Source organism: Hirundo rustica, chromosome 6, assembly GCF_015227805.2.
Source record: "Hirundo rustica isolate bHirRus1 chromosome 6, bHirRus1.pri.v3, whole genome shotgun sequence".
Classification (NCBI taxonomy): domain Eukaryota; kingdom Metazoa; phylum Chordata; class Aves; order Passeriformes; family Hirundinidae; genus Hirundo; species Hirundo rustica.
In genome coordinates, this window is record NC_053455.1 from 56,457,634 (window position 1) to 56,484,235 (window position 26,602).

At 41.2% G+C, this 26,602-nt stretch overlaps 1 protein-coding gene across 1 annotated transcript in view; it reads left to right on the forward strand.

Moving 5' to 3' along the window:
• The first annotated feature begins 1,650 nt into the window (after positions 1–1,650).
• Positions 1,651–26,602, forward strand: part of SPON1 (spondin 1) — a 175,343-nt gene continuing 150,391 nt past the window's right edge. The window contains exons 1-2 of the mRNA XM_040067957.2: positions 1,651–1,940; positions 8,514–8,620. Of these exons, the coding sequence (XP_039923891.1) occupies positions 1,718–1,940; positions 8,514–8,620 (330 nt within the window). The 5' untranslated portion in view covers positions 1,651–1,717. The remainder of the gene's footprint in view (positions 1,941–8,513; positions 8,621–26,602) is intronic.

Sequence of the window (26,602 nt, forward strand, 5' to 3'; positions counted from 1 at the left end):
GAAGTCTCTGCAGTCAGCCCCAGCCACTGCAGCAGGTGTCTAAGCAGGCATGTCCTCACGGACAGGATTTTTCCACTCACTTTGGTACCAAAGCTTGACTGCCGCCTCTTCACAAACATGGAGGGGCATTGCCGGTAGCTCTGTGTTTGCAGCAAAAGCTAAAATCTCACCCAACCAATCCCATCCTTGTTAACATAGTCTTTAGTGAATGAAGAGTTTGAGGCTGTGACAGTTTATGTTCTTCATAAGCATGTAACAGAGACTGAAATATAAACAAGCTTAGAGTAGCAAAGCTCCTGGCAAGTGATCTTTCAGAAAATAAAGGTCCTGCATCCTCAGAGACATCTTATATAAACACCTCTGTTGACACCTTTATTCACACACAAGGTGAGGTTATGGGTAATCAACTTCCAAAGGTAAGTTCAGAACCCCCAAACTGGCAAATCTGAGGCTAACGAATGCCTTAGTGGGGTCCAGGAGGACTCCCAACTGCTTGCTGTTTCTCATACTTCTCGGGAAGTTGTGCATAAATGCAGTTGGATTAATCCATCTGCCACAGTCCTATATCCCTAGAACGGGATTTGTGCCCTCTTGTGCATCTGTCATCCTGAAAGTACTCAGGTCCTGCTTGAAGACCTTTCCTGCTTTCTCCTCCACCTACAAAGCAGCAGAGGGAGGGAGAGAGAGAAGAGCATTTTAGGATCAAACCCCTAAAGTTAGGGACCCCGGGGGTCTAGGTTCACTTTCTTTTTTCCACCCTTATAATCTTCTTTTGTGGGTTTAGATAAGTCATTCAGTGTCGTTGCGCCTCAGTGTGCCTTGTGTGAAGGCAAAACAATGAGCCCCGCTTTCTCTCGCTTGCATCTGCTGGGATTTTCCCGGGTGTCGGAGCGGACCTCCCACGCTCACTGAGGTGAGCACAGCCGCACACTCGCACAGCCTGCGGCTCTGATGGCAGGCTGCTGTGGAGACGGATCTCGTGTTTCTGGCACAGCCACCTCCCCGCATCTCCCCGCATCTCTCTCTGTCTCCTCCGTGGTACCCGAGGAGCTGCAGCCGATGCTCCTCGCTCGTCAGGCGTGCGGAGAGCGAGGCTGTCTCGGTCCGTTCGCGCTGTTTAGTTGGTAATGTTTATCATGTCTTCTGGTTCGGAGAAACAGGGGAGGGTGGAGGGGTGTGTCGGGAAATTCTTTGAGCCTTGTTATCCCTACAGTAACTATAGACTTTGTCGGGAATGCGGGTGATGAATGTCAGGTCTGTGGGCTCAGCCTGAGCGGCAGCGGCTCCGCGCTGGGTGTCTGGGAGACAGCAGCGTTCCCTGCTCCGCTCTTTCACCGAACCCTGCGAATTCAGCTCGCCTAAGTAAACACTACCGAGCTGCTAATCACACGCTCTGAAACAAAACAGCACTTCAGTTCGGGATCTGGGCAAGATCAGACTTCCCTCCCTCCCTCCTCCCCTCCCCTTCCCTGCCGTCCCCTCCCTCTCTGCCCCCTCCCTGCTTTTCCCCTCCCTCTCGCCGGCAGCAGCCGAGCCGGTCCCTCCGATCCGACCTGGCAGCCTCACGCTGGGGCCGCTGCCGGCTGGGGCTGCCCGGGAGCGCTCAGCCCGTCCTGCCGTGTCCTGCCTGCCCTGCCCGCCCTGCCCAGCCCCGCCGTGCCCCCCGGCCCTCTCCCACCGCCGCCGCGGCCGCAAAAAGTTGTGCGGAGCGCCGAGGATGGGAGCGCATCTGCAGCCGCTGGCCCTGCGGCTCCTGGCGCTGACTTTCCCCTTGGTGGCGAAGGGTTTTCCCGACGAAACCTTGGAGAAAGCCACGAAATCCGAGGGATATTGCAGTCGGATCCTGCGAGCCCAAGGCACCAGGAGGGAAGGGTACAATGAATTCAGCCTCAGGGTGGAGGGCGATCCAGAATTTTACAAGCCTGGAAACAGTTACCGGGGTAAGTTGGCCATCCTCTGCGTCCCATACTAACGATAATGGTGAGGATAAGTGGCTCTGGAGCTGTAACGTGTCTGCCTGTCATCCCTGGATCCCTCTTGGCGTGTGTGTGTGTGTGTGTGTAACTGTGTGGGTTAAGGCAGGGTAATATCTCCCCACGCATTACTTTATTGGGGATGCTTCCATGACAAGTGAGAGGAGTTGGGTTTCAGTGTATCACTTTACTCCCAAGCATTCCTCATTAAGAGGAATTTCCTTTCTTTTACGAACCCTCTCTGCCGGCTCAGCGCTCGCACAAGATCACAAGTTGCGGCGATGCAAAGCACACTCTTCCCCCGTTTACCCACTTCTGTGGGATTTCTTCCTGTCCCTTTAAATATAACCCGGCACATGGGAGAAGCTTTAATTCAGCAGGAAGGAGAGCAAACTCGGAGTTAATCGTTCTTGCCCTGAAATATGAATGTTAATATAATGAGTTAGCATATAAGCAAACATGATGCAGTGCACTGCCAACTTCCCACATTTTCCACTTGCGTTTATCCCACCCCCCTTTATTATTATTACTTTTTTTTTTTTTTTTTTTTTTTTTTTTTTTTTTCCTGGGTAAATGAACAGATGGTTCAAACAGGAAAGAGGCAGAGATAGTGCTAACGACCCCTGTAAATAAGAGATGGAGGCATTGGTTCTTCCCTGAGCATGTCACATACAACCCTTGGAATGAACTTCCAAAGAACATCTGTGTCTATTTTACTAATTTACAGGCAAATACAGGTTTTGGTCACTTTTCCTGCCTCACTATATGATGCTTTCAGAAATAAACCTTCTTAGAATGTACTGTTAATCTTGTATTATAAAAGCACTTTTAAAAGAATTTGGACGTTTTTAGGTACCATAGCTAATATACTTTTAGGAAAAAAAAAAAAATTGGGAGATTTTTCAAAGTGTTTCTTAGATCCAGGGTAAAGAGCAATGATTTCCCATTTCATGAACATGGAAATCGTAGTATATATAGGGAGAAAGAAAGTGTGCACGTAGCATAAATATTGTGTTTCTTCAAAGGCTGAGAAATACATCTGCAGCAGTGGTTCACCTGTTTTGAGCACCAGTCTGTAACTTTGCATGCTATCAATTTGATATTTTTCCCAAAAATTGTTTTGTTTTAACATGATGGGAGGGAATAAACATTACCCACAAGCTGGGTAACTGTTCCAGGCATTAGTACCCTGAGTCTGAAAGATTTCATGTGGCATGTCAGCTTGATACATCTACTAAGCAGGAAAAAGATGTGCCAAGTTTTTTGATAGTGGCAAATGCAAACATTCTTTAAAAGTTTTGGAATTCACTTCTGTGAAAACTTTACTGGTCAATTTCAGTCATCTGCCAAAGAAGTTTCTATTGCCTAGAAATGTCGGAAGAAAGAAGCTCCCAGATGAATTAGTAGAACTAATTTTCTGGAGATATTAGGTCTTGGCATTAGGAACTCAATTAATAAAATCACATTAGGCTATTATAGCTGCTTGTGAGTGAGAAAATGACTGCTAATAGTAAAAAGCTAAAATGTAGAGCAGAATATTTGCCTATGTTTCTGACACTTAGGAGTGAAGTATTCAGGTGGCACATTGGGGTTTGTAGACTGTTCTTTAAGGACACATTCCTGAATGGTTGGAAGAACAACAATAAATATTGCTGTAATGTAGCAGTAGTTTAAGCTGACAACATAAAGGAAGTTTTGAGAGCTTGTTTTCAAAGGCATTTCTACAGTCCAACTGGAATTTATTATTGTTTTATGCAAAGAATGAAAAATCCAGTTAAGGATTTAAAAACTGAGATATTATGACAGGTTTGTGGGGGTTTGTTTGTTTGTTTGTATTTATTTATCTGCAAATTACTCTGTATGCAACATGGCAGAAGGCTAGCACAACCTCCTTAGCACTGGAGCCAGATATTCCTGTTTCCATGGCCCCTGCTTGCATTGATGCAATCTGGGTCCTTGGCACATTCCCTAGTGGACTCTTGGAATAAACTAGTATTCTCAAGGTGGATAACACAGGAATTATCTGTACATGCAAGTGTACTCCACAGAGGTGTCAGTGTAGGGACATCCATTTATCTTCACACCATCAGCTGGTGTGACACATCAGACTTTAAAGCCGCAGTGACTGGAGGAAATATCTCAGCACTCTTGCGGTGTGCGACTCAGGAGACCACAGCTCACAGCTGCTGTTTGCCTCTGGGGGAGTTTTTGTGGCTCCCCTGCAGTTATTCACCTTTACATCAACCACGATCTATCTGTCCTGAGGGGAAAGTCTGGGTGGATCTGTGTGTAAGGAGCTGTGAGGCCTCGGTTTTTCATCTCTGGAGCTGTGATAGAAAACACGGGCCCTGGACACTGAGTAACTTCTCTGAGTGGGTTTTCACCTCCTCTGTCTGCCACTGGCAGCTGTAAATAAGGGCACGTTCTCCTGTCAGACAATTAAAAATGTCTTCCTGTTGAGCCAGGTCATTCTGTACGACCAGCTTTGTGGGCACACCATCCTAGGGTTGAGGTTCTCTCCTCCCTGCTGGGTACCCTCGACCTTGATGGAGCTGCTCTCTTCCACTGAAGGTCAGAGTTCTCACTGCATTCAGAGGCACAAATGAGCCTTGAGTTTGGATGGTGACACAAGGTAATGATCCTTGAAAATACTCAGTCCTGGCTTTATTGATTGTAGAGTTAGATTAATGGTTGCATGAGATTTCCATGAAAAAAATGAGGCTTCATGCTATTAAAATGTGAATAAACTTGCTTCCACAAAAAGGCAGTAGTGTGCCCATTTCACATGCTAACATGCAGTAGACATACTTTCTGGTACGAAATCACGAAGTTATTATTCTGAAGAGGAAAAAGAGTGCTAGACTAGTTGTAATCCTTACATATACCTTCTGTGTGGATGCTGCTTCTGGTTTTAATGGAATTTCCACTTGTAGGTCAGTTCACACTCTCGGTTTTTGAGGAAAGCCTCATTTGAGGTGCTGTGCTTCATTGCATTGGTTTGGGGACTTGTCTTCTAAGGAATGTTGAATCTTTTTCTTTCCATTTCTTTCTCCCCCCTCAACGTGCAAACACTGCACACAAGCTCTCATTCTCCAACTACATTAGCCATTCCCACATTTCACAAAATATGGATGAAATTTGGAACAGGTATGTCTTGGTACTTGTGCAATGTACAGCACAGGATGTGCAGTTGTGTTGGATGAGAAAAGTCAGATTTCCTGCCTGAAACCGAAAGAGCAACTGCTTTGATCACCCCAGCTTCAGCTTGGGACACCGGGGAAAGAGGAGCATGTTGAAGGCTTGTGCCAAAATGCAACTTGTGGAGTAATTAGAGGTTTGCCGAGGGATGGAAGCAGCCAAAAGTAGTTGGCTGATATGTAATCTTCCCTTTAAAGTGAAATCCTTAGCTCTGAGCCTAGCACTGAGATTTAACTGATCTTTGCAGGAAGTTCGTATTATTCAGTGAAAGTTAATTAGTGTGAGGGCGGTGTGAGCAGGACACAGCTGTTGTTTAAAATGGCAGAGTTTAGCCCGAGAGTTCGCAGCTCTTGCGCAACAAAGAGCCGCTCCCTTGTAAAAAACAGATGTGATCTGGCAGCTTCCCAGTGCTGCCCGTGCAGGGCGAGCCTCTGCCGTGCTGGAGCACCCGGTCCGGAGGCACAGACTCCAGAACCACCCCAGAATTTGGGAGTGCTTGGGATAAACCCTGGGGCTGTGGTGTCACCTGAGCACACGGATAGTTCCGAGCACTGACAGGAACCTTCCCAGCTCAGGTGTTACCCGGTGTCCTGGCCTAGCTCTGGGCCACCAAAGCACTCCCCGCTAAAGGTGTAAATCCCCCAGCGCAGCCCCTGCTGTGCTCGGGCGGCTCCCTGCCCTCCCGGTCCCTCCCCGTGTCCGTGTGTCCCCGGCGCTGCGCAGGGATGGACCCAGCTGAACCCTCCGGCTGGGCTTGGTTTGTTGGACTTTTGCGCTGGACGCGTTCCCGAGCCCAGCTGCGAGCACAGCTGCCTGGATGCGGCTGCTGAGTGAGCGGCATCGCTCCTCGTGGAGGGAGCGGGCATTTATTCGGGGTTCCAATGACTGGAACCCCAGCCGGGGGTATTGCTAACCCCAGGCATGCAGAAACTATGAGTCAGGCTTTGGAATTGCCGTCCTTTTGCCTTTTTTTCTGACGTTTCTGTAGCATTTCAGGTCTTCTCTGTTTTATGGCTAGGTGTTTAGGCTTTTGAAACCTGTTTGGTTTGATCTGTAACTTTGTGAGGGAAATGAAAACTGTTGAGTCAATTCACAGCTGGATTCTCTGTCTGCTTGCACACATATTTAAGTATTTCTGGTGTAACCTTTTACTCACGGTGATTTAGAGTCTTTAATTGCGTATGATATGGAAAAATTTGTTGCATGTAAAAGACCTTTATGGCAGTTAATTTCTAAGAATCACTGCTGAAGCAGGAGTAATGCGTTCATCTCTGTTGAGTTCAGCAGTGTGCTGTGCTCCGTTATTGCAACTGAGAGGCTGCCTATGGGTTTTCATTCAGCCAGAGCTGCAGAAGTTTGCAAAATTGAACCAATCATGCTAATTGTTGGGCAGAAAAACGAATTAATGAATTGGAGCAGTACTTTGTAAAGCAAGCAGAAATTTTAATGGGATTATGTTGTTATCCCATTTTGGAATATAATATGTGAAGTTTTCTTTCTCGCCCAAAATCACAACATTTAACCTCATCAGAAGCTTTCATGGAATGAAAATTGTGTTGAAAATCTTGAGAGCTGGGGGACTTGCTATTGTGCCAATCACTACCCCAGATTTGTACAGGTGTTTGCAGGTTTATAGATCAAAGCATGGCACACAAAAGTTTGAAAATTGAAATAAATCTCTCCAATCCTTTTTTTTTTTTCTTTCACATATAGTCAGAAAAGTTAGGTATTTGTACAAACACCATGCGTTTTAGACCCAAATACAGCTGCATAATGCTAGAAATTTTAAATGGTCTATTTTATATCTTTCCATTACTGAATTTCTAGACCAAAGAGCTCTCCATATGTTCCAAATGAACTCTGGGGCATATTTTGAAATCCCTGTCTTTTAAAGGAGATCTGTAATTTTTAGCAATGGGATTGAACCCCTCGTGTGGCCTTGGTCTCTTGTGGATACTCTTCTATGGAGCAGCCTTGGTAGTTGCGGTTTGCTCTGAAAACTGTGGGTGGGCTTCAGTTTTTATTGTGCCTGTCAGGGTTAGAGTGTGTGACAATAAAGTAGTATGAGAGACCTCTGCATTATGCTTAAAGCAAAAGCTACTTAAAACATTAAGAGTTCAATTTTATGTCTCTTTTAGCTTAATTCTAGAACATTTTTTTTTCCCCTAAAATTTACCCCTGTTTTGGGAAAGGATTGCTGTAAGTTGTTGAAAAGTTTGCCCCAAACAAACTTTGAAAGTTTGTTTTCAAAGTTCTGCCCCATTCTCTCTTTCTGAGAGTGTTCAAAAGAGCCTCAGCTGATGACCCTGAGATTATCTCAGCTGGTTAGAGCCTGCTGCTAAAAACGACAGTTCAATGCCTGTAGAGGCCATTCACTTAGGAGCTGGACTTGATGATCCTTCTGGGTCCCTTCCAACCCAGAATATCCCACAATTCTGTGAACTCAGGTGTTGCTGGGTGGTGCTTGGGTGCTGCTGATGGTGAGTAGACAGATCACACAAAGCTATCTCGCATTGGCATCAAATCAGGGATTTAATCCTGCTGCTGAGCATGGTAAAATCAGATTAGTCAGCACTGCATTACCTGTGCTCTGCTGCTGGCTCCAGTGCTGCCTTCCTGGTCAGGACAGGTGTATGAAGAGGAGTGTTTGCTGGTGTGTGGGGCTGGTTTGGCAATCAGAGCCGGCAACACAACCTTTAGGGGCCGTCTTCAGCCAGGAGTTGTATGTCGTGTCCTGTTTTGCCCTGAGGATGTAGCAGAGGAAAGATATTTTAAGATCCCCCATTTCCAGAAGCTGGAGTGCCTGTTGAGTGCAGCTGAGCTGGAGCAGGCTATGTGGTCATCTGGCATTACAGAGAGACTTTCTGTGCACTGAAGTGCTTTGTCTGTACTCAGAACTGGATAAAAAACTAAGTCAAATATTTAGGGATGCTCCTTTACATTTAACACCTCCTTACTCCCCAAAACAAACAAACAAAAAACCCTCACAAAGAAAAAAACCCAAAGTAGAAAAACCCCTTGCACGTGTCCCCATCCCCAAACCACCACCAAAACATCTCTCCTGTAGTTCTCAGCAGGTTATAAAACTGCTCTTAAAAAAAAAAAAAAAGTGGGGGAAAAAGAAAAAAGCTGAGGTATTTCATGCCAGTGTTTCTCAGTTTGTGTGGAAACTTGGACTGAACATTTTGTATTCTGGCTGGTTCGGCTCCCTGTTGTCAGTGCTCTAACTCTAGTTAATGCCAGCTTAGAACACACGCCTTGCAAGGTGTGAAATGATATGCAAGTGGCTGATTTCCCAGTTAATGTTGTGTTTTCGTTATTTCTCTGTTCATCACACCCCAGTGACGCTTTCTGCTGCCACTCCTGCCTACTTCCGAGGGTTCACACTGATCGCCCTCAAGGAAGGGAAAGAAGGCGACAAAGAGGAAGACCATGCAGGATCTTTCCAGGTGAGAGAACGTTCCCTGACCTACACCCTTTGGAGTCATTTTACTGCTTGCGTGGCTCAAAGGGGGATTTTATTTGCACAGCAGAATGCAGACCGCGTTCAAGTAAGCACAAATGTTTGTGGATGTTGACATGAGGGCAACGTAGCATGTTTTATATTCCATGCATGTTCGAGGAGTCAAAGCTCCTGTAGCTGGACTTCAGTTTGCCTTCCCACTTTCCTACAGTTAAAAATGAGGATCAGTTATTTGAACTAGAGCCTAGGACACCTGAACCTTTTATCCAAAGCGAATATCAAAAGTGTCCTATTCATATTTTGGTTTTTGTGTTTCTTTGCCTTGATATTTTTGTCTGCTGAGATGCAGAATGTCACTCTGAGAAGTGTTTACCGCGGCTGTAATGACTGTTTTATCATTCATAAATTAGATTCTGCTGTTTTATTTATGCTCAGTAGTACTTTACTTAATGAACACATTCAGTGGGATGAAATGCTTGTTATTAAAAGGATTAGAATCCAGAAGGATGATTCATAAACTGGTATTTTCAGCTACTCTATGCAGGGAATTCTGGAAACTGAAAATATATATCATATTTATGAAAGAAGGTAGAAATTGTGTATGCAGGTTTGATTCTCACATGAGGTATTGTTTGCTGTTTGACTTTCCAGGCTTAGGAGCATTGAATTGTGTTGGTTTATAGGATGCATAATAATATTGATAATAATTTTAATAATGATTTCTGGGTGGAAGATTTCACTTGCCTCAGGTTTCAAGGTTTTCAAGGGAAATAATTTCAAATTCCAATTTTGGTGATCTGCAAGGAGACAGAAATTAACATCTCTTCCTATATTTCTTCTATATTTTTGTATATAGCAAATACAATCTGCAAACTCAATAAGTAATTGCTCAGTTTTCCTACTGAGTTTAGAGGCCTCTGCCTGGTTTTCATACATTTTGTAAGACAATCTAGAATAAGTGAGGACTTCTTTGAGGTTGGAATAACTCCATCTTCCTTAAAATGAAACAAATTCTGATTTGGGAGAAATCTTTTTAATATGGACTTCTTAATAAGGTTGTGTTTTTAAAGAATTAGCTAGTTTTGAAGGATTGGCTCCTGCTAAGAAGTAGAAGTAGTGATGCTTCATCTATTTTAAAAGATGCTTGTCGCCATTAATTTCTTCATTTCAGTTATTAATATCTCTGTAGCTGTGGCTAATGGGAAAAATTTGGCCTGAGTTTTGTCTTTATGTCCAATTCACAGTGAGAAACTCACTAAGCTTTGCTGAAGTACAGAGGCATCTTGAAGTTAGCAGAATGGGAAGCAAATGGAAATTCTATATAGGGGGGAAAAAAACCCAAAAAAGCCCAATGGATCTCAGTGGAGGGAAGATTGTTTAATAAAGTGCATTGAATGGGTTTGCAGTCTGAGCTCAGTGTTCTTATTGGCAGGTGGGAGTTTCAAAGGTTATCCATAACTAAATTGGAATATCTGTTGGTTAAACAGTACTCACCGTGCTCATCCCACCTTAGCACAATTCCCTGAAGTTTATTCAGATGGTGTCTGCTTGTTCTGCCTCTGTGGATACAGATGTAAGGTTCTCATTTAAGTATGCAAAGATTGCTTGCAGTGGTAAATACAGACGTCCCTTGTACCATGGCTGGGTGGTAGCAACCAGAAGAAAAAAGATGTTTGCTTCAAGTGCTTGCGCTATGTTTTTGTTAGAAAGCAAAGATGCCAAGGGGGGCTGAGCAGCTGTGCAGAGTAAGGAAAAGCTGTGTGTGCAGAAACGTGAACGGCGCTCACAGTTTTGTTTTCCCCGCGTTCACAGGGAACATGTGTCACACAGTGCAACAGAACCCAGGGGTAATTCCTTAACAGTGGTGTGAGACTCTGTGCTGCTTTTGGGCTGCGCCTCTGCCTCCATGAGGAGACAAAAAATCCACTGCTCAGAGGGCAGTCAAACAAAGCACTGCATGAAGCAAGTGAAATTCATTCGCATTAGGAAACTTCCTGGTATGACCAGGATAGAGTGAAACGGGAGCTGACCAAATGAGACTTTCCTTCCATGGCTTAGAGACTGTAAAACACTTGACTTGCAAGCCTCTGAGTGCCACTTTCAAACTGTGAAGTGTGAGCTACAAGAGGTTTCATGGAGAAAACCTGACTGCACTCTGTGCTCAGGGCCAGATCTGTGTTAGGCAGTGCCTCCAAGCACTTTAAAAGAGCAGGTGCTGGAGCAGCCAGGTGGTGAAGAAGGGCTAACATTGAGTTTTTGACATGGACGCGGTATGCTTAGGTGGGGAAAGCACAGTTTTCAGGGGTCACAGCCCGGCTGGAGCAGGGGGAGTGCTGCAGCCCATCTGGACATGCACCAAGCATCTGCTGTAACCTCCTCATGGCTCATTTGCTCCTGTGAGACTCTGCAGCTCACCAGGTACAGTCAATCTCCATTAATCATCGAGCTTCAGGGTTGTGATCCTATAAATGGATCAGCTGTTAAAATTCTTGGTTGGACAGGTATTTTTTTCTGTACATGTTCTGGTTGCCTCTGTGCTTGAGACTTTTAGAGAAGTGTGGTGTGGACTCCATCGTTCTGAATGAGACTCCATCATTCTGAATTATTCTGTTCTCTTCTGAGACAACTGAGACTTTAAAATCTGATTTTACTTTTTGTTTACTTAATGCAGCCAAACTTCCTTGTTTTGTTGTCCTTGTAGTACACACAGGACAATCCAGCCTTAAAATAAATCATTCGATCTCCCAAAACCACACGTTAAATAGCTAAATTAAATACGGCTAGGGAATCCAAGATGCCAGATTCAGTCATAGAAATTTGGGGATATAGCGATAGGGTTCTTTTGTATGCCAGTGGTAATTGTGCAGCTCGGTGAGGCTCTGTGAAAGCTTTGGGTATCTGTCCCATTGGCCTCTTTACACATTCCCAGCTCTTGTCATGCAGACTGCTGATCCTTCTCTTTTGTAGGGTTTAGCAACAGTCTGCAAATCGTTTGGAAGGCAAATTAAACCCGAGGGCAGCAATCACTACTGACTGACTACAGAAGAGTGTCTGTATAGGCCATTTAAGTCAACATATGTATGCGATGTAATAGATTCGGTCTGATAAATAATGTAGAATATTAGAAATGTAGCGCTGAACCTCATCTCATCTATCTTCCTTGTTCTCTGAGGAAGGATACATATCCCAAGAAAATTTTTGGTGGATGTGAAGAAGAAATTAATCTCTCCAAGTTAAAACACTTTAATATATTATATTTAATAGGAAATTTAAGGAGAATTTTGTAGACCCTTTACTAACATCCAAACGGAGTCTTCACTAATAGTGATTAAGTTGCTCTCTTATAAAATTGTCTACCGAAGTTAAGAATTTTCTTGATAACCTGAGAGGAAGGTAGTCTGAAGTTTCCTTTATTCTCCCTCCAATTCCACACACACGCTACCGGTTCCTTATTCAAATTTTCATCTTTTCATTGTAGGCCATCTTCTTTCAGCTTTGCTTTTGCTGCGGTCAAGTTGAGATTCCAGTCTTATGTTCCTCAGAATGGTAGACAGCAGTCGATCTGGACTCTCAATATAAAATCATAGTATTTGGATACAATTATCCCTAGAGTGACGCAGAAAGAATCTCCCCAGACTGTGCTTTTTTATTCTTATTTTTTAAATGTAGAGCTTCATCCACTTTATCAAAAAAGTTATGAACTGCAATCCTGTCCTTCAAGACGCCCTTCATTCCTCCAAAAGATGGTACTATTTGTGAACATACCTGATAATTAAACACTCAAATAAAGAAATGGTGTGCAAACACGATCAGTTTCTCTCATGCACAGTGATAAACTGAATCACAAAGACTCAAAATGAAGCACTTCCTTGTACTGCTTTGGCATAATCACTTGTTAGATCTATATCTTATACCTGCCTTTCTGTGATAGTTTAGTGTTAAATGGTTCATCATAGTAGTTCTCCCGGAGGTGTGCTTTTGCCTGTTTTTTGCTCTAGAGTGGACCAGAAAAATTTTTAGTTTAGGCTGCTAAATTTAACGACCCACCGTGCAAAAGCAATTTAAGAAAGTGAGCAAACGCAGCAGCAGCAAGAACGAAGATTTCATTAAAGGTGTGGCATTTATAAAAGCTTGAGGCTGTGCTGAAGAAGAAAACGTTTAAGGAAAATTGGAGTACTCAGCTAAGTAAGGTAAGTGGTCCTTTATCTTTAGTCCCTGAAACAATAGCCCAATCATGTCCTTTGTTTTTGGTCACCTCATTCTTTTGATGCTGTTTAGTTGACTGATGTGCTCAGCAAGGCATTTAGATTAAAAGGTATTTTTACAACCTCTCAGAAAAGCAGCTCCTCTAATGCTGTGTTCCAGCATTTCATAGGAATCTTACATCTTCTTGATACAGTGCATTTTGAAAGAAGCAGTCTTAAAAGGCTTTTAGCCATTTCAAATGATTTAGTCTTGTATTTATAAGCAAAGTTTGTTTTATGGTTTTTAAAAGAATTAATGACTGCAATGGCTTTCTAAGCTTTTAATATTAAAAGTTCAGGTATACTTGGGTCATCTTGATGTTCTTTTAAGCTTGTATGTTTGGGGGTTTTTAAGCTTGTATCTCAATATGAAATCTTCAGGCTACTTTGTAAATAGTTTATTCTGAGGTGTGTGAATTGATGTAGTTTTCTTTACCAGGTGCCCAGAACTTAAAACTATTTCGCTCATGTTTGCATTCTCTGCATTCCCTGTCCCAGCATCTCATCACTGAAACAGAGTCTGTCATCTTACTGCTTAAAAGCATGTGGAGGTAATGATCCATAACTTTAATTACAGGAGTATTTTAAATAGAAAAGAATCAGAACATGCCAGGTATAGGATTTGTAGACTGAGGAGGTAGACAAGAATTCTGAGTCTGTAAAATTTAAATCTCTTGTTGTTTTGCATTTGCAAGAGTATTCCCAAATTCTCTTTCTATAAGAATCACTGCAAATATTATTCTAGACATAAACCCCCTGTATGTTATTATGGAAAACCAAACTTTAGTTCACCTTTCCAGTAGGGTGGAATTGTTTAACCTTGATGAATGCTTTAACACATTTTTTTTAAGAACTCCAAGTTCCATATCATGATATTCAGGGATTAAAAATGAGCTTAAAAATAAAAATCCCCCAAAAAAGTATCTGCCACTGCCAGTTTTAGCATTGACTGGAAAATGTGAACACTTTGAGTGAGATTAAATAGAAATATCTATGGTGGAGTGGAAAAACCTCAACCCAAACCACTTATAGGCAAGATTTTGGTTAAGAAGTTGTCTCAGGAGGTACTTATGCCTTCCTCTAGAACAGTAAAAGGTCATGTAAGAGAATGATGAGAACTGGGAACCTGCAGAACAGAAACAGCTTTGATTGTCATTATTTGCTACTTATGAGGCTGAGGAAAAAACAAACTGGATTCCAACTGTGCAGTTTTTTGCTTCCTTCCTTTACATTTTTGTTCTGGTTTCAGCTTGTGCTGAGTGAAATTAATGAGACAAAAAAAATCTTTATATTGTGATGTTCTCCAGGTTTTGCATGACCCAACTCTGGTTTGTTACACCTTGGGCACTCCCCCAGCTGATTGTGTACAGAGCTGCTGTGTATAAATGAATGATTCAAACTATAAAATTTCACAGCCAGAATCGAAAAATAGAAGAATTTTCTGAGTACTGTTTTGTTATGTATTTTATTACAGTGGATCTTTGGACTACTAACACAGGTACAATGAGGAAATAAATATTAAATTGTACTTGCAGTGTAACTTAGTTCACTGCTGAACAAAAACAGGATTCAGTCTCTTAGGCTGGGCCCGCTCTCCTGTTGTCAACTTGCTTGTCTCAGCTTTGCCGGAGTGCCTTTTCTAAGGGTTTTCTTGCTACATCACTACCATCACTTTTAAACCCAACTTTTTAAAGTTAATTTGGCTTTAGTTTATCTTCTGACATTTTTTTTCTTCACCCTTTCCCTATCTCCCTGCTTGGCTGTGAGAAAAAAAACATCTCTTGAGAATGACTTCAAATGATGATTGTGTCTCAGTCAGAGCTTATGTTTTTTGGAAAGGATTATGCCTAAACAAATATTTAATTTGTGATGATTCAAGTTCTGTTTTGGAAAAATACCAGCCAAAACACAAACCGGAGAAACCCTCTAAAAACAGTAAAACCAAAAACAGGAAGCAGGCTTTTTGAGATTGGTTAGCTGAAACTCCAGGCTCCTCTTCAGATCCAAGGCTTATCAGAGCTGGGTTATCTCAAGTGTAACTTCTGCCCTGCTTTGCACACTGCCAATGCAGCAGGGGCAGACTACGTCATGGTAAAATATCAGAATTGCTTAATTAAATCCCCTGCTCAAGAAAAATATCTATTAGTTTACTCTGTTCTTTGGATTAGCATTACGCTGCAAGACTTCCTCATTCTAAGAGGCTTCCAAAGAGACTCATTAAAAAATTGTTTCCTAGAATTTGGCACTTAACAGTTAACAAATCAATCCTCAAGAGAGGAAATTACACTGGAAGCACTGTTCCTTTCTGCCTTGGGTATTCCACTCGGACACACCGGTGTTCAGGCTCCCATTCTGGGTCTCTCAGGGTTTGGGATTATTGGATTCTCTGTTCAGGTCTTGCTTCCAGTCTAGAGGCCAGTTTTGCGTTTGTAATTGTCTCATTCTGAGACAAAGTCTGGATCCCTCTAACTCTGTTTTGTCAATCAGTACAAATGGTATGTTCTTCCCCAGGCACTGTTTAAGTGGACATATCTGTCTCAGTGACTCTAAGGGGATTGACTTCAAATATCCATTTATTTCCAGCCCAGGTAAACTGCCTAACTCATTGTTATTCCCTTCTCAGATAATCTTTCTTCAGATGGTGGCACCTGGGCCATGTGAAATTTTAGTAAAGACATTTAACCCCTCTGGCAACAGTCAGATACTTTACAGGTGCCGTCTGGCAGCTGTCACGGGCTATAACTCTAGGTGTGTGTAGGCTCCAGGTTCATTGAAACGTCTATTCAGCAGCTCTTTCTTCATTTATAATGTTGCCATTAGGTTTTCCTTCCTAGATTTCCCTTTTTGTCACCTATAATTCAGCAGCTTCATCTAAGGCAGCCATCAATTACTCTGCTGAGTTTGTTTCTCTACTGAGAGAGATCAGCATAGTTAACTCTCAGCTCCTATCCCCCTCTGAAATGCTCCAAGAATTACCTCTGATGTAGTTTGCCATTCTGCAGCATCAGGAAACCTTCAGCATGTCAGTTCCAATCAATGGGACCTTAGAGCAAGTGTTTGTTCTTTGCACTTCCACTTTGCATCAGGTTAGAGAGCATTTATCAGGTATTCCCTCCTGATCTGGGCTGTTTGAGCCATCACTGCCTGTAATCCTCACTATGATAATACGGATCTGGACATGTGTGCTACCCCCAGAATGACACAGGGCTTTAAAAGGAAGGTTTTTTCTGGGAAAATGTGTTTATTCCTCCACTTCTCTCCAAATAAACACTGCCAGCCTACAATGACAGGCTGTGGACATATGGAATTATGTCTGTGCCTGAGTGTCTTTTCCCATGATATGTTTTCTTTTCCCATCATGTGAATTGGGACAGGGGATAGAGGGGAGAAGGGTGAATGGAGATGATGATAAAGGCTGAGGCTCAGCTTGACAGTTTCTCCAGGTTATGTGGACTATAAGAAAATATTGTTGTCAGTCCTCTGGACTTCTGAAGGTACACAGATGCCAGTAGAAAGTCTCCCAATTAAATTTAAATTGTGCTGTCTTTCTTTTGTTATTATTTTTTTTCTGTATGTTTGTTTTGGTTTTGTTTTTTTTTTTCCTCCACTGTGTTGAGAGGTTTTGATGACTTAGAGGCAGAATGGCTCTTTTAAATTCAGGAGTTTACCTACCTGACTTATTCAGGAGTGGCTGCTGTAGGCAAAATCCTTCCTTCAGGCTTCATGGTCAGTTCTCGCTGCAACTCACTGCTGAACTAATTGCTGCTAGACTGAAAGTACTGCTTGCTATGCCTGTTGTCTTGAGAACTGCTTCCTGAATTCAGAAGGCACTTTTGCATTATTAAAGTGACAATATTTTTAGCTTCCATTATTCCAGGCTGCATATGTAGCCTTCTCTGACCTGACTGTGGACTGCCTTGACCAGTCCTCCTTCTCAACTCTTCCCTTTCTAATGAGGGTGGTGACCTCTCAGTGTTTGCCAAGGATATTGTTTCAGCTTCCACCGCTGCCCTGAACAGTTGTAATTGATTATTGTCTTTGCTGTGATAGCTCTGTCTCATGACCTAACAACCCAGGCTTGTTAGTCATCTGATCACTGTGTATTTATCCTGCCTCAGAAGGATACAAAACCTGGCCAGGAAATGAACATACCTTTGGGTTCTGGTGCCTTCAACATGTTTGCCTCTTGGTGCTTTCTCTTCACATACCTTCAGAGATGGCTTTGGTCGTTTCAGTTCTTGCAGTGATGAATGGAAATCCGTAATGGCGTCCTCAGAATGATGTGCAGTGGCTCACACAACTGAAAAATATGCCCTCTCATCCTAATCCCATCAGATGTTTTGCTTCAGTGCTAGTCTTTACTCAAGAGACTTTGCAGACGTGTTTCTCATCAGGATGCTCTGTTTTTCTTTGGTTTGTTTTCTCAGAAAACTGCGCAAGGTTGGGATGTAGCTTTAAGAAATTTTCTGTCCCTGACCGGGTTGAGGCTATTTGGAGTCCCAGACAGAAAAAGCCATAAAATGTTGCTCTTTCTTTCATACTTACACAGAATTTGTCACATTTGGCACAGTGCTGGACCACTTCAAGGTGAAGTGACCTTGTTCATCTGCATGAAGTCTGGAACTGTAAGGATATTTCTGGCTGAAAGTACTTACACAAAAGGTTCTCTTCAGACATACAGAACAAATTCAGTCCTCAGAATTTCTCCTGGTCTGTTATCTCACATCCTGATTTCTTTCAATCTTTGCTGTCCACCTCAACCAACCTCTGCTTAGTTATCACCTGAATGAGGTGCCCTTCCCTTAGAGTAAAAAATTCTGGAAGCATTTGGACAATGCTCTTGGGCATGTGGTGGGACTTTTGGGGATGGTCCTGTGCAGGGGCAAGATTTGGGCTCAGTGATCCTTGTGGATCCCTTCCATGTCAGCACATTCTGTGGTACTGTGACCTTTCCTCTAATCGCTCAAACCCATCCCAGCCTGTTCCCTGAATCTCGCTCTGTGGGGGTTTCCTGGCTACTGTTATTGCTGCTCTAAGTGTCATGCTTTCATGGATGCTTTCTCACCTGGTAAGATGAGAATTTTGTTCTGACAGCCCTGCTACCTGTGCAGGACTGACATCTTACTCAGTAGATGAAGCCAGGAGATCTGGCTTTCACTTCCATCAGGAGATGAAGTGAGATAAGGTTGTCTCAATCAATGCAAGGAGCGCTCTTGCCTTCTAAACTGGCTGAGCCAAGCACTTTCCTCAACCACTCATTTTTGTGTGTTTGGCAGGGAAACAGCAGGGAACAGCCATGAGTAGATGTGGCCTCACCACAGACCCTTCTGAGCTAGGTGGTTTGTGAAGCTGTGCTATGGATGTTCTCATTCCAGAGACTGGAATCAGGACTGACTTACACGACCTTGACTTACTAATCAAAGTCTAAAAATTCGAGGTTTTGCCTAGAAATAATGTACCACCTGCCACTATATTTACATAGTTCTGTCTTCTGAAATGATTCTTGACTTCTACTACAAGCAGTTGTGCCTTTGGAAGGACCTGTTATTGGGAGTTTCCCAAAGTGGAAATCTACGTACGAACAGTCATTGAAAGGGGACAGAAAATTTCTTTGTGAGTGATTGTGTTCCTCAGAAGAGGGTTGCATTTTTTTTTTTTAACCTATTTATCTCAAACCATCCTTCTTCTGCTCTGCTTTGTCTTCTTTTTCACTTGCTGTGAGAAAAACTGAAAATCATATATTCAGCTTCACTTTTCTCATAGATGCATGAGAAGGCAGGATGTGAATGTATACAATGTGTTCTGCACAACCAGAATTTTCTGGATTAGGTACCTTTGTTTTCAATGGATATTGACAAGTGACTCTGAAATGAATACTGATACAGGCAAGATATTTAAACAAGCTGTAATTACTGGTAATCTGTTGAACCTTTGGCACAAAAATAGTTATTTTACCAAATAAACTCTCAACCAGTACTTGCCAGAAGATACTTTCTATTTTTCATGCATAGTTACTTTTGATTCTTAAAACACCATTGAAATTAATTTTCAGGCAAGAATAAATCAAGAATAATAAAGAAATTCCCGATCCAGTTGCACAAAAGCTGATGTTTGGCTCTGGAGAATGCTTTTCATAGCACTCAGTAATTAGAAAGGGAAATTCCCCACTGGTATAGAGCTACCATTTTGTTCCCTGCATTGTTGCTGGGGGTAGGGTTATTATGCAATCCCTGGCAAGCTCATCCTACCAGACTGCTTACTAATTTGTAGGCTGTAGGTGTAAATTGAAAAGCCTTCATCCTGCTTCTGTTTACTTCACAGATTGAACTGGGCTCTAATTATTCACATCTATGTGAATTGAGGCACTGTTGCTGCTCTTGCCTCTTTTTTCTCCTTGTGGGTGGGCACAGTTCGTTTGAACCTGCTTTTCTTTTCAAAAGAAACATTTAAAAGAATGAGTGTGTAAGAGGTAGCCTTAGTACTTAGTGTTCTATAACTTAAATGATTATATATCTTGATACAGTCCGTTGTGTAGTAGAGGTTCCTTAGGACATTGCCAGAGTTTATTCATTATTTGTCAGGCACACCATCAGGGTTTTGTTCTCCCAGATCTCATTTAATCTTTTTTCTTTTTCTTTTTTCCTCCTACTTTCAGCTGGGTGAGTAAAGTTGACTCTGCTTGTATGGGAGACTTAATTCTACCTACTATTGCTCTCTTTAGCCTGTTAATCACAAACTTATTTTAGCTAACAGACTGCTTGTAAATTGGAAGAGTACAGAGTAAAGGAGACATAAACTAGCAAAAAACCAATAAAAATGCAGAAATACTTTTCACTACAATCTCTCTTGAGCAATAGGTCACTTTCCTAGGAAAATGAACTCCATATTTTATACCATTAGGTGAGGAATACCTTCTGGAAGCTTCAGGGAGGTATTTTAAATGGTTGCTAAGGCAGCAGCTTGTCTCTTGTTGCTGTCCTTTTGCTCCGGCCTCTCTTTACATGATGCTGTGGGAATCCCACATGTAGGAGTAAAGGAAAAACCTCCAGTCAGTAAATCACTCCCCCCTCACTAATCCTTCCTGTTAAGCAAATCTGCCCACACATTGTGAATAAATCCCAGATTAAGATAATCATAAATGTTTTCGGTATTAGCTGCATTGGGGTTTTTGACTGTGCAAAGTTTCTTGGCTTCCTTTAGAATCTTTCAGTAACCCAGTTTTATTGTCCATAAAGGTTATACTAAGTGCTTGTCTGAATTAGAATTGGGTTATGATATATTTAGACACTGGGCTTATATAATGGCATTAGCTTCAATACTGTGTGTTTTCCAAACAATAATTTCTTAGACACTATGTAAGATTTCCCCAAAAGATGAAGATGACCCATATGGTACCTTCTCAGAGCTCTCTATTTGTCTGTTTTGTTTTTTCTTTTTAGTTCATCTGATGTTCCACTGATTAAATTACTTGCGAAATGAATTAAGCCTACATTCTAAACAGTCAGCTTTGTGTGTGGTACAGATGTTTTGCAACTGGCAGCTTTGACAGAGAGAACATTTTGTACATGGCAGTGTTTTTTTAGGTTCCTGAATGCATTTGCCCTCTCTCTGTTGACTATGAGAGAGATTTGGGCTTTCCTCTTGGGAGGAGCAAACCTGATCCAACCTGTGTGAAAGCTGGTCTTGGAGTTTTACCATTTCTGGTCATGTTTTTACATCTCGACACATCATGCCCTCTAAAAACTTGGGATATGCCTGAGCCTAGATAAGCTAAACTTTCATAAATATGGAAAGAAATACGGCAGGGTTAAAAACATGATGAAAACATAAAGGCAGGATAAAATGCTAAACTCATTGTTAAGATACTTCATACATTCTCCTGAATTTTGAGAAATCATAACTAAAAGTTTTTCCAGTTAAATTTACTTAGTCTTGTCCTAATGCTTTTCCCTTGTCAGTGCTCCACATTTGCACATTTGTGGATATAATACAGCTCTCAAGCATTCTTTTATATTGTCTTTCTGATTAAGACTTCAAAGTTTTTACATGAACGAAATTCTGTAAATATTTTTCCTGGAATATGAATTTATGATATCCATTTTACAGAAGATTAGGTTTTGAAGGAACTTGCTCAAGATTATGTATCCCTCTTGAGCCATGACTAAACTTCAGGGGTTCTGCTCTTCACATGCAGTGGTCGCCTCCCAAGTTAGAAATGTTTCAATAATCTTCCTTCTCCTTGCATGTAAATGTCATCCATGTATAAAATAAGAAATGTTTGTTAAATGCATGACCTTCCAATCATGAGTGTGAAATATAATACCGAGATTTGAAAACAGGGGAGCACAGTCTAATTTTATATATTTGTTGGGAGCCATAAAAGCAATTCCAGTAATAATAGCTGTTGTCCTGGTATGTATCAAAAAGATAAGCAAATCTTTCCTACTACATGATTAAAGTGATGAAACCCCTCCAAATACTCTCTAGGCTTAGTCACTTAAATGAATGTGTTTGGATTCATACTATGTTTTAATTCTTCCTGTTGTTTGGCACAGAATCAGAAGCAGCTTCGTTTACATGTACTTTGGATTACTGAACTGGATGGTGTAATGCCTGCTGTGCTCTGTATAACATGGAAGTGTTGTGGTTTGAGTTTTTTAAAGTGAAAATAAGACATAATAAGAATCTCCTCTATTAAATATAATTCCTTGCCTTTAATTTTAATTCTACTCCAATTACATAGTTCATATTCTGGAGGTTAGCTGTCATTTTCAAGTGTTGGTATCGCCTGCAAATTATTTTTTCTTTTAGATGTGGTTGAATATCTGACCATCAGGAGCTGTTTTTCCCGTTCTGAACCAGGTTTTATTTTTATCCTTTTTGCTCAGGTTTTTTTGCTGTTGAACTCCTTACAGAATTATTTTCTCAAGGACCTGTGCAAAATTTGTATGATTAGTCTCCAAAAGATGGAAAAGCACAGAAAAATAACAGATCCAGGGTGCTGGCTTTGAGCTTTATACAGCTTTTCATTGAAATTTATTGCAAATAATTGAGAATTATATTGAAACTATCAAATTCCTGTGAACAAACACTGGTGTGATTGATTGTCCCTAACACCTGAGACAGATTTCCTCTATCACCAATATTCAGCTTTAGGAGGGAGAGATGGCTTGACACTCGTCATGAGTTAGAGCTGACCTGCAGGGCAATATTCAGTTTCTGCAATGAAAATATGAGTTATTTCTCCTTCTTCCATGCTCATGTTCTGCGAATGCTTAGATAGACGGGCTAGATTACTTGTGCCTGTTACAGTGAAATTCTCAGATAAAATCTTGCACAGTCATACACTTCAGATCCTCAAATGGGAGTCAAGAAGAAAGGGACAGCTGTTTATATTCCTACACACCGACACTTCATCTGTTTGAGAAGGTGGTTTTTGTCTGGACTCGTATTTGGTGCTGCACTATATAAGTTTTTTGGAGAGAAGGTTAATGAGAAAATGAAGTCAACTGGTTGAAAGAAGCTTTGTTCCAGGTTGGAAAACCTAGCTGTAGCAGATCAAGAGTAGGGAAAAAATGCAAGGAACTGTAAAGATACAATTTGTAATACATATAAAAAATGAGAGCAGAAATTCACTGAATGTCTACTTCATAAATTCATGGAACATTGTAGATTGGAAGAGGCCTTTAAAGGTCATCTGATCCAACTATTCATGTGAAAGGGGGTCTGGATTAAGTTATTTTGACCCTTGTCCAGACACTTCTTGAAAACCTCCAGCAGTGGAGACTCTACCACATTCCTGTGAAGGCTGTTTAACTGATTAATTATTCTCACTGTGAAATTTTTTTGATAGAATCACAGAACATGCTGAGTTAAAATGGACCCCCGAAAGAAAATTTATTTTACCATCCTCTCAGTCTATAATTATATATATTGAATTTCTACTCTTCCTAATGATACTTCAAATCAAACAATTTTATAATCTGGGGCAAAAAAAAAAAAAAAAAAATCACCAGAATTCAATGCCTTTGAGATTGAGGTAAATTTGTGGGTTTTTCTAAATTTTTTGTTGTTGTTCCATATGCGTGGATGGAAAGATGAGAGTACAGTTCTTTAATTGAGAAATCTATCCACAGACACAAAATTGACACACATAAAGAAAACTGTTATTTCAAAACAAAATGTGCCAAAGCAGCAGGAGCTGAAAACTTAGTCTAATGCTTTTATATAAGGTTCCTCTGAAGCTTCAGAAATCAACTGTCCCTTATGCAGCCTGTTTTGGAAATTGATTTAGAAGGTGTAAAAATGTCAGAAGCACATTTAACAAAATCACTGCCTTTCATTACTTGGTTTAAAAAAATTGTTTTATGCCAAGGTCTTGATGAAATTTGTGGCCCATGTGTAATATGGAAATAGCAGTAAGTGAACGTTTCATTCAGTGTCCTTGAGATCAGCTCAGTTATTACAGCGTTGATCTGTGTAGAAGTAGAATTTGAGACATTGCCATTTAATTTTACAGCTCTACTTTTAGAGTAGTTCAGTTTGCAGAGGGATTAAGAATTTTATTAGAAACCTTTACCAAATTTCTTTGTTATTCTACTTTTTTCAGAATCCTTTTTGCATGATTAGTTCCTCCAAAAGACATCCTAGATCATGGGGAAATACACTGCTTGTGTTCAAGACAGTAGAAAACCTCCTTGGAAAAAAGCACAGAAAGTCCCAAAATCAAACAAACCCGCTGACACACAACCTCACACGCAGACTCATACAACCCCTGAAGCTTTTACTTACTTTTCTGTTACTCATGTCACCGTTAAGTTCCCATAATGAACATTTAGTGCAAGACACTGTTCCAAGTAGTGTCTAAACCACCTTTTAATGTGGCCTTCTCTTTTAGTCTCAGCACTTAACTGACTTGAACTTCAGTCAGTGTTTGAGGAGAGCTTACCAAACTCTTAATAAAAAAATCTATTCTGCTCACAAGAGTCTCCTTTTTGCCAAATTATGGCTTTACTCTTGTCTCAGTGCAGTGTGTCTTTCTCAATCAGGATCCTCTCATACTGGAAGGGAGAACGCAGAACTTTCTGATTTCTTGGAAACTCTCAGCCTGCGGGTTTAGTTTGCTGGAAGGGTGCTCAAGGAAACATGAAATTTGGCTTTATATAGAGGCAGGCAGGGGAATTGATGATGAATAGAGCATATAATCTGTGATGCCCCCTAAGGAGGGAACGGGAGAAGCTGTGCATTAAGTTCATCAGCCTATCAAAAGTACAAGGAGCCAGATCCTGGATTATTATCTCTTACCTCGTCTAAACGTTCAAGCACACATTCACATGCACACAAAAAGCGTGGTGGCTTTATAATTGCTCACAACTCTTGCCAGTGCTGCCAGAAACCCCTCCTGACTTCCTGTAGCTCTTCTGCACCAGCAGCATTCCTGACCCGACAGTGGATGCAAATTGCACAGCAAAAGATTTGAGAGCTTTTTTAAGGAAGTAAATGCCTTCTTAAGTTTATCTGCACGAAGCGTGTAGTTCCAGATCACCGGTATTTCTGCTGTAAATGTGGTTTTAGCAGTGGATTAAGACTCTCAGAAATAGATTATGTTCTGTACACAGTCATCCAAAGGCTACAAGAATTTGTGTGGAATCAGCTTGAGCTAGGTTGGGATGTATATTTTGGCATTGAGTCACTCACAAGGAACATGAATAGCACATGTGCCAGAGCTGCTGATGCTTTAAAGCTCCAACACTGGGCAGGACAATAATGCTATTAAAAATATGTATTTTCTGTAATCCTTAAATCCCTTCTTAAGTGAGGAGCTCCAAGTGAGGTAGCTATTCTTGGCACTATAGTCATAATGCTGAGTAGTGTAATATTTCCTAAAACGAAGGTTGAATGAAAAACCTGAACAAGCTAAGCAACTGGGAAATGCTGATTCAGTAAAATGTGCAGACTCACGTTTTGCCATGTATTTCAAATGACCTTCATCAATTCTGGTGTTCCTAAGAGCAGAAGAGGCAATTCCATTGTACTTTGCTGCCTGTTGTTACGTTATATTGCAGAGAAGTGTCATCTCTCTAATAACATTATTATTGATTATGTTAGTGAAGAAGCCCCCTCAACCCTTAAGCCCATCTTGGACTTTATACTCCACAAAGTCATATTTAGAAAAGGCTCCTTTGCCTGGCAATTAATGCACTGACAAATGGAAAAGAGAGAATGGTTGGGGAGGAAGGCAGTCCCTTATCATTCCTCTGCAGGGAGAACCTGACACACAGAAAGGTGCTTCCAAGTGCCCAAGCTATGTATGTTGTTTGCCCAGCCACTATAAAATTTCTTCCTTATCAGATCTTTTATGTGCCTCCTCAAATTTAACATATTTTCTTTGATCCGTTGGTGTCACAACTGCGTTCTTATCTGTGAATTTGTTCCTGAAATAAAAATGGCAGTTCCTGAGTTTTAAATTGAATTGACAATAAACCTGGAGTTCCTTGCCACAGAAATGTAAATGAGGAATGCCAATGTGAGCAGAAGATAAGGTCCATGTCTTCTTCTCTGTGAGTCCACAGCAAATATTTCTGTGGCACCCACATTACTTATGCATTGCTCATTATGGGGCTAGGGATGTTGGTAATATGCAGCAATACAGGAACGATTATCTTATCAAAAGATAACAGTGTAATTAATTTCAAATGGCAGAGACACATCATCAGTATCATTTAACACCAACTTTATGAAAGTACTGTACTGTAGTAATTAGTCAGTAGGGACTCTCACCCAGCCCACGTGGTTTGTTCTGATAGCAAGGTCACGTTTTCTTGACTGCCCTGAGCCAGACTTTCTAGAACTGATAATAAAAATAGTGGATTTAGGATTAGCTCATGCCTTCTCTCAAGTATTGTTGCATTATGAACATGAGTGTCCTTTTTTTTTTTTTTTTTTTTTTTTTTTAAATCTCTTCACTGTGTGAGTGCTTGAAGCTTATTTTCAGGGTGAACAGAAGTTCTGGACCACTGAATTTAAAATATGCTATTGACTGGACCTCACTGAATGGTGACTGGAGGTCCTTACTAATGAAATATCTACTAGTCACAGTGGAGGCACATTCTTTCACGCATTTATAAATGGCATTTTTGTGCAAAAAATTCTGTGAACAGAAGCAAAGACACATGGGCTCAGGCAGATAATGACAGTCACTGCAGAAATTGAGTAAAATCCTGGTACTGGTATGAAAAGTTTCACATTATTTTGATGAATTAAGAATGTGCTGACAGGATTTTAATTTGCATTTAGCAAAAATTAAAATGTTGATTTTTGTCACAGAAATTAGATAGTCCTTCAGCTTTCCAAACACATGTCCATAAACATAAATCCTCTTTACCCTGGATTCAGTTATGCCAGGTACTGAGCACTCTGCATCAAACTTCTTAATGGCCTTAAATTTTTGCTTAGGATATGACCCGGAAGTTGGTTTAAGTTCATATTTATAAATCTTTGGTTTGTGCTGAGACACAAAGAATCTGAATGTATTCTTCCCCATGTGGATTTGGAAAATGTGTTTGAAATGTACTTTATGCATTGTTAGAGTTTGGTTTAGATGCGTGTGCCCTGGTTCAAGTCAGCACAGAAGGCCAGGTCTGGGGAGGAAACTCAGAGCCCTGTTTTGTCCCTTTTCAAACAAGGGCATTTGTGGGGGTCATAAATAAAAGCAAAAGGAGCTT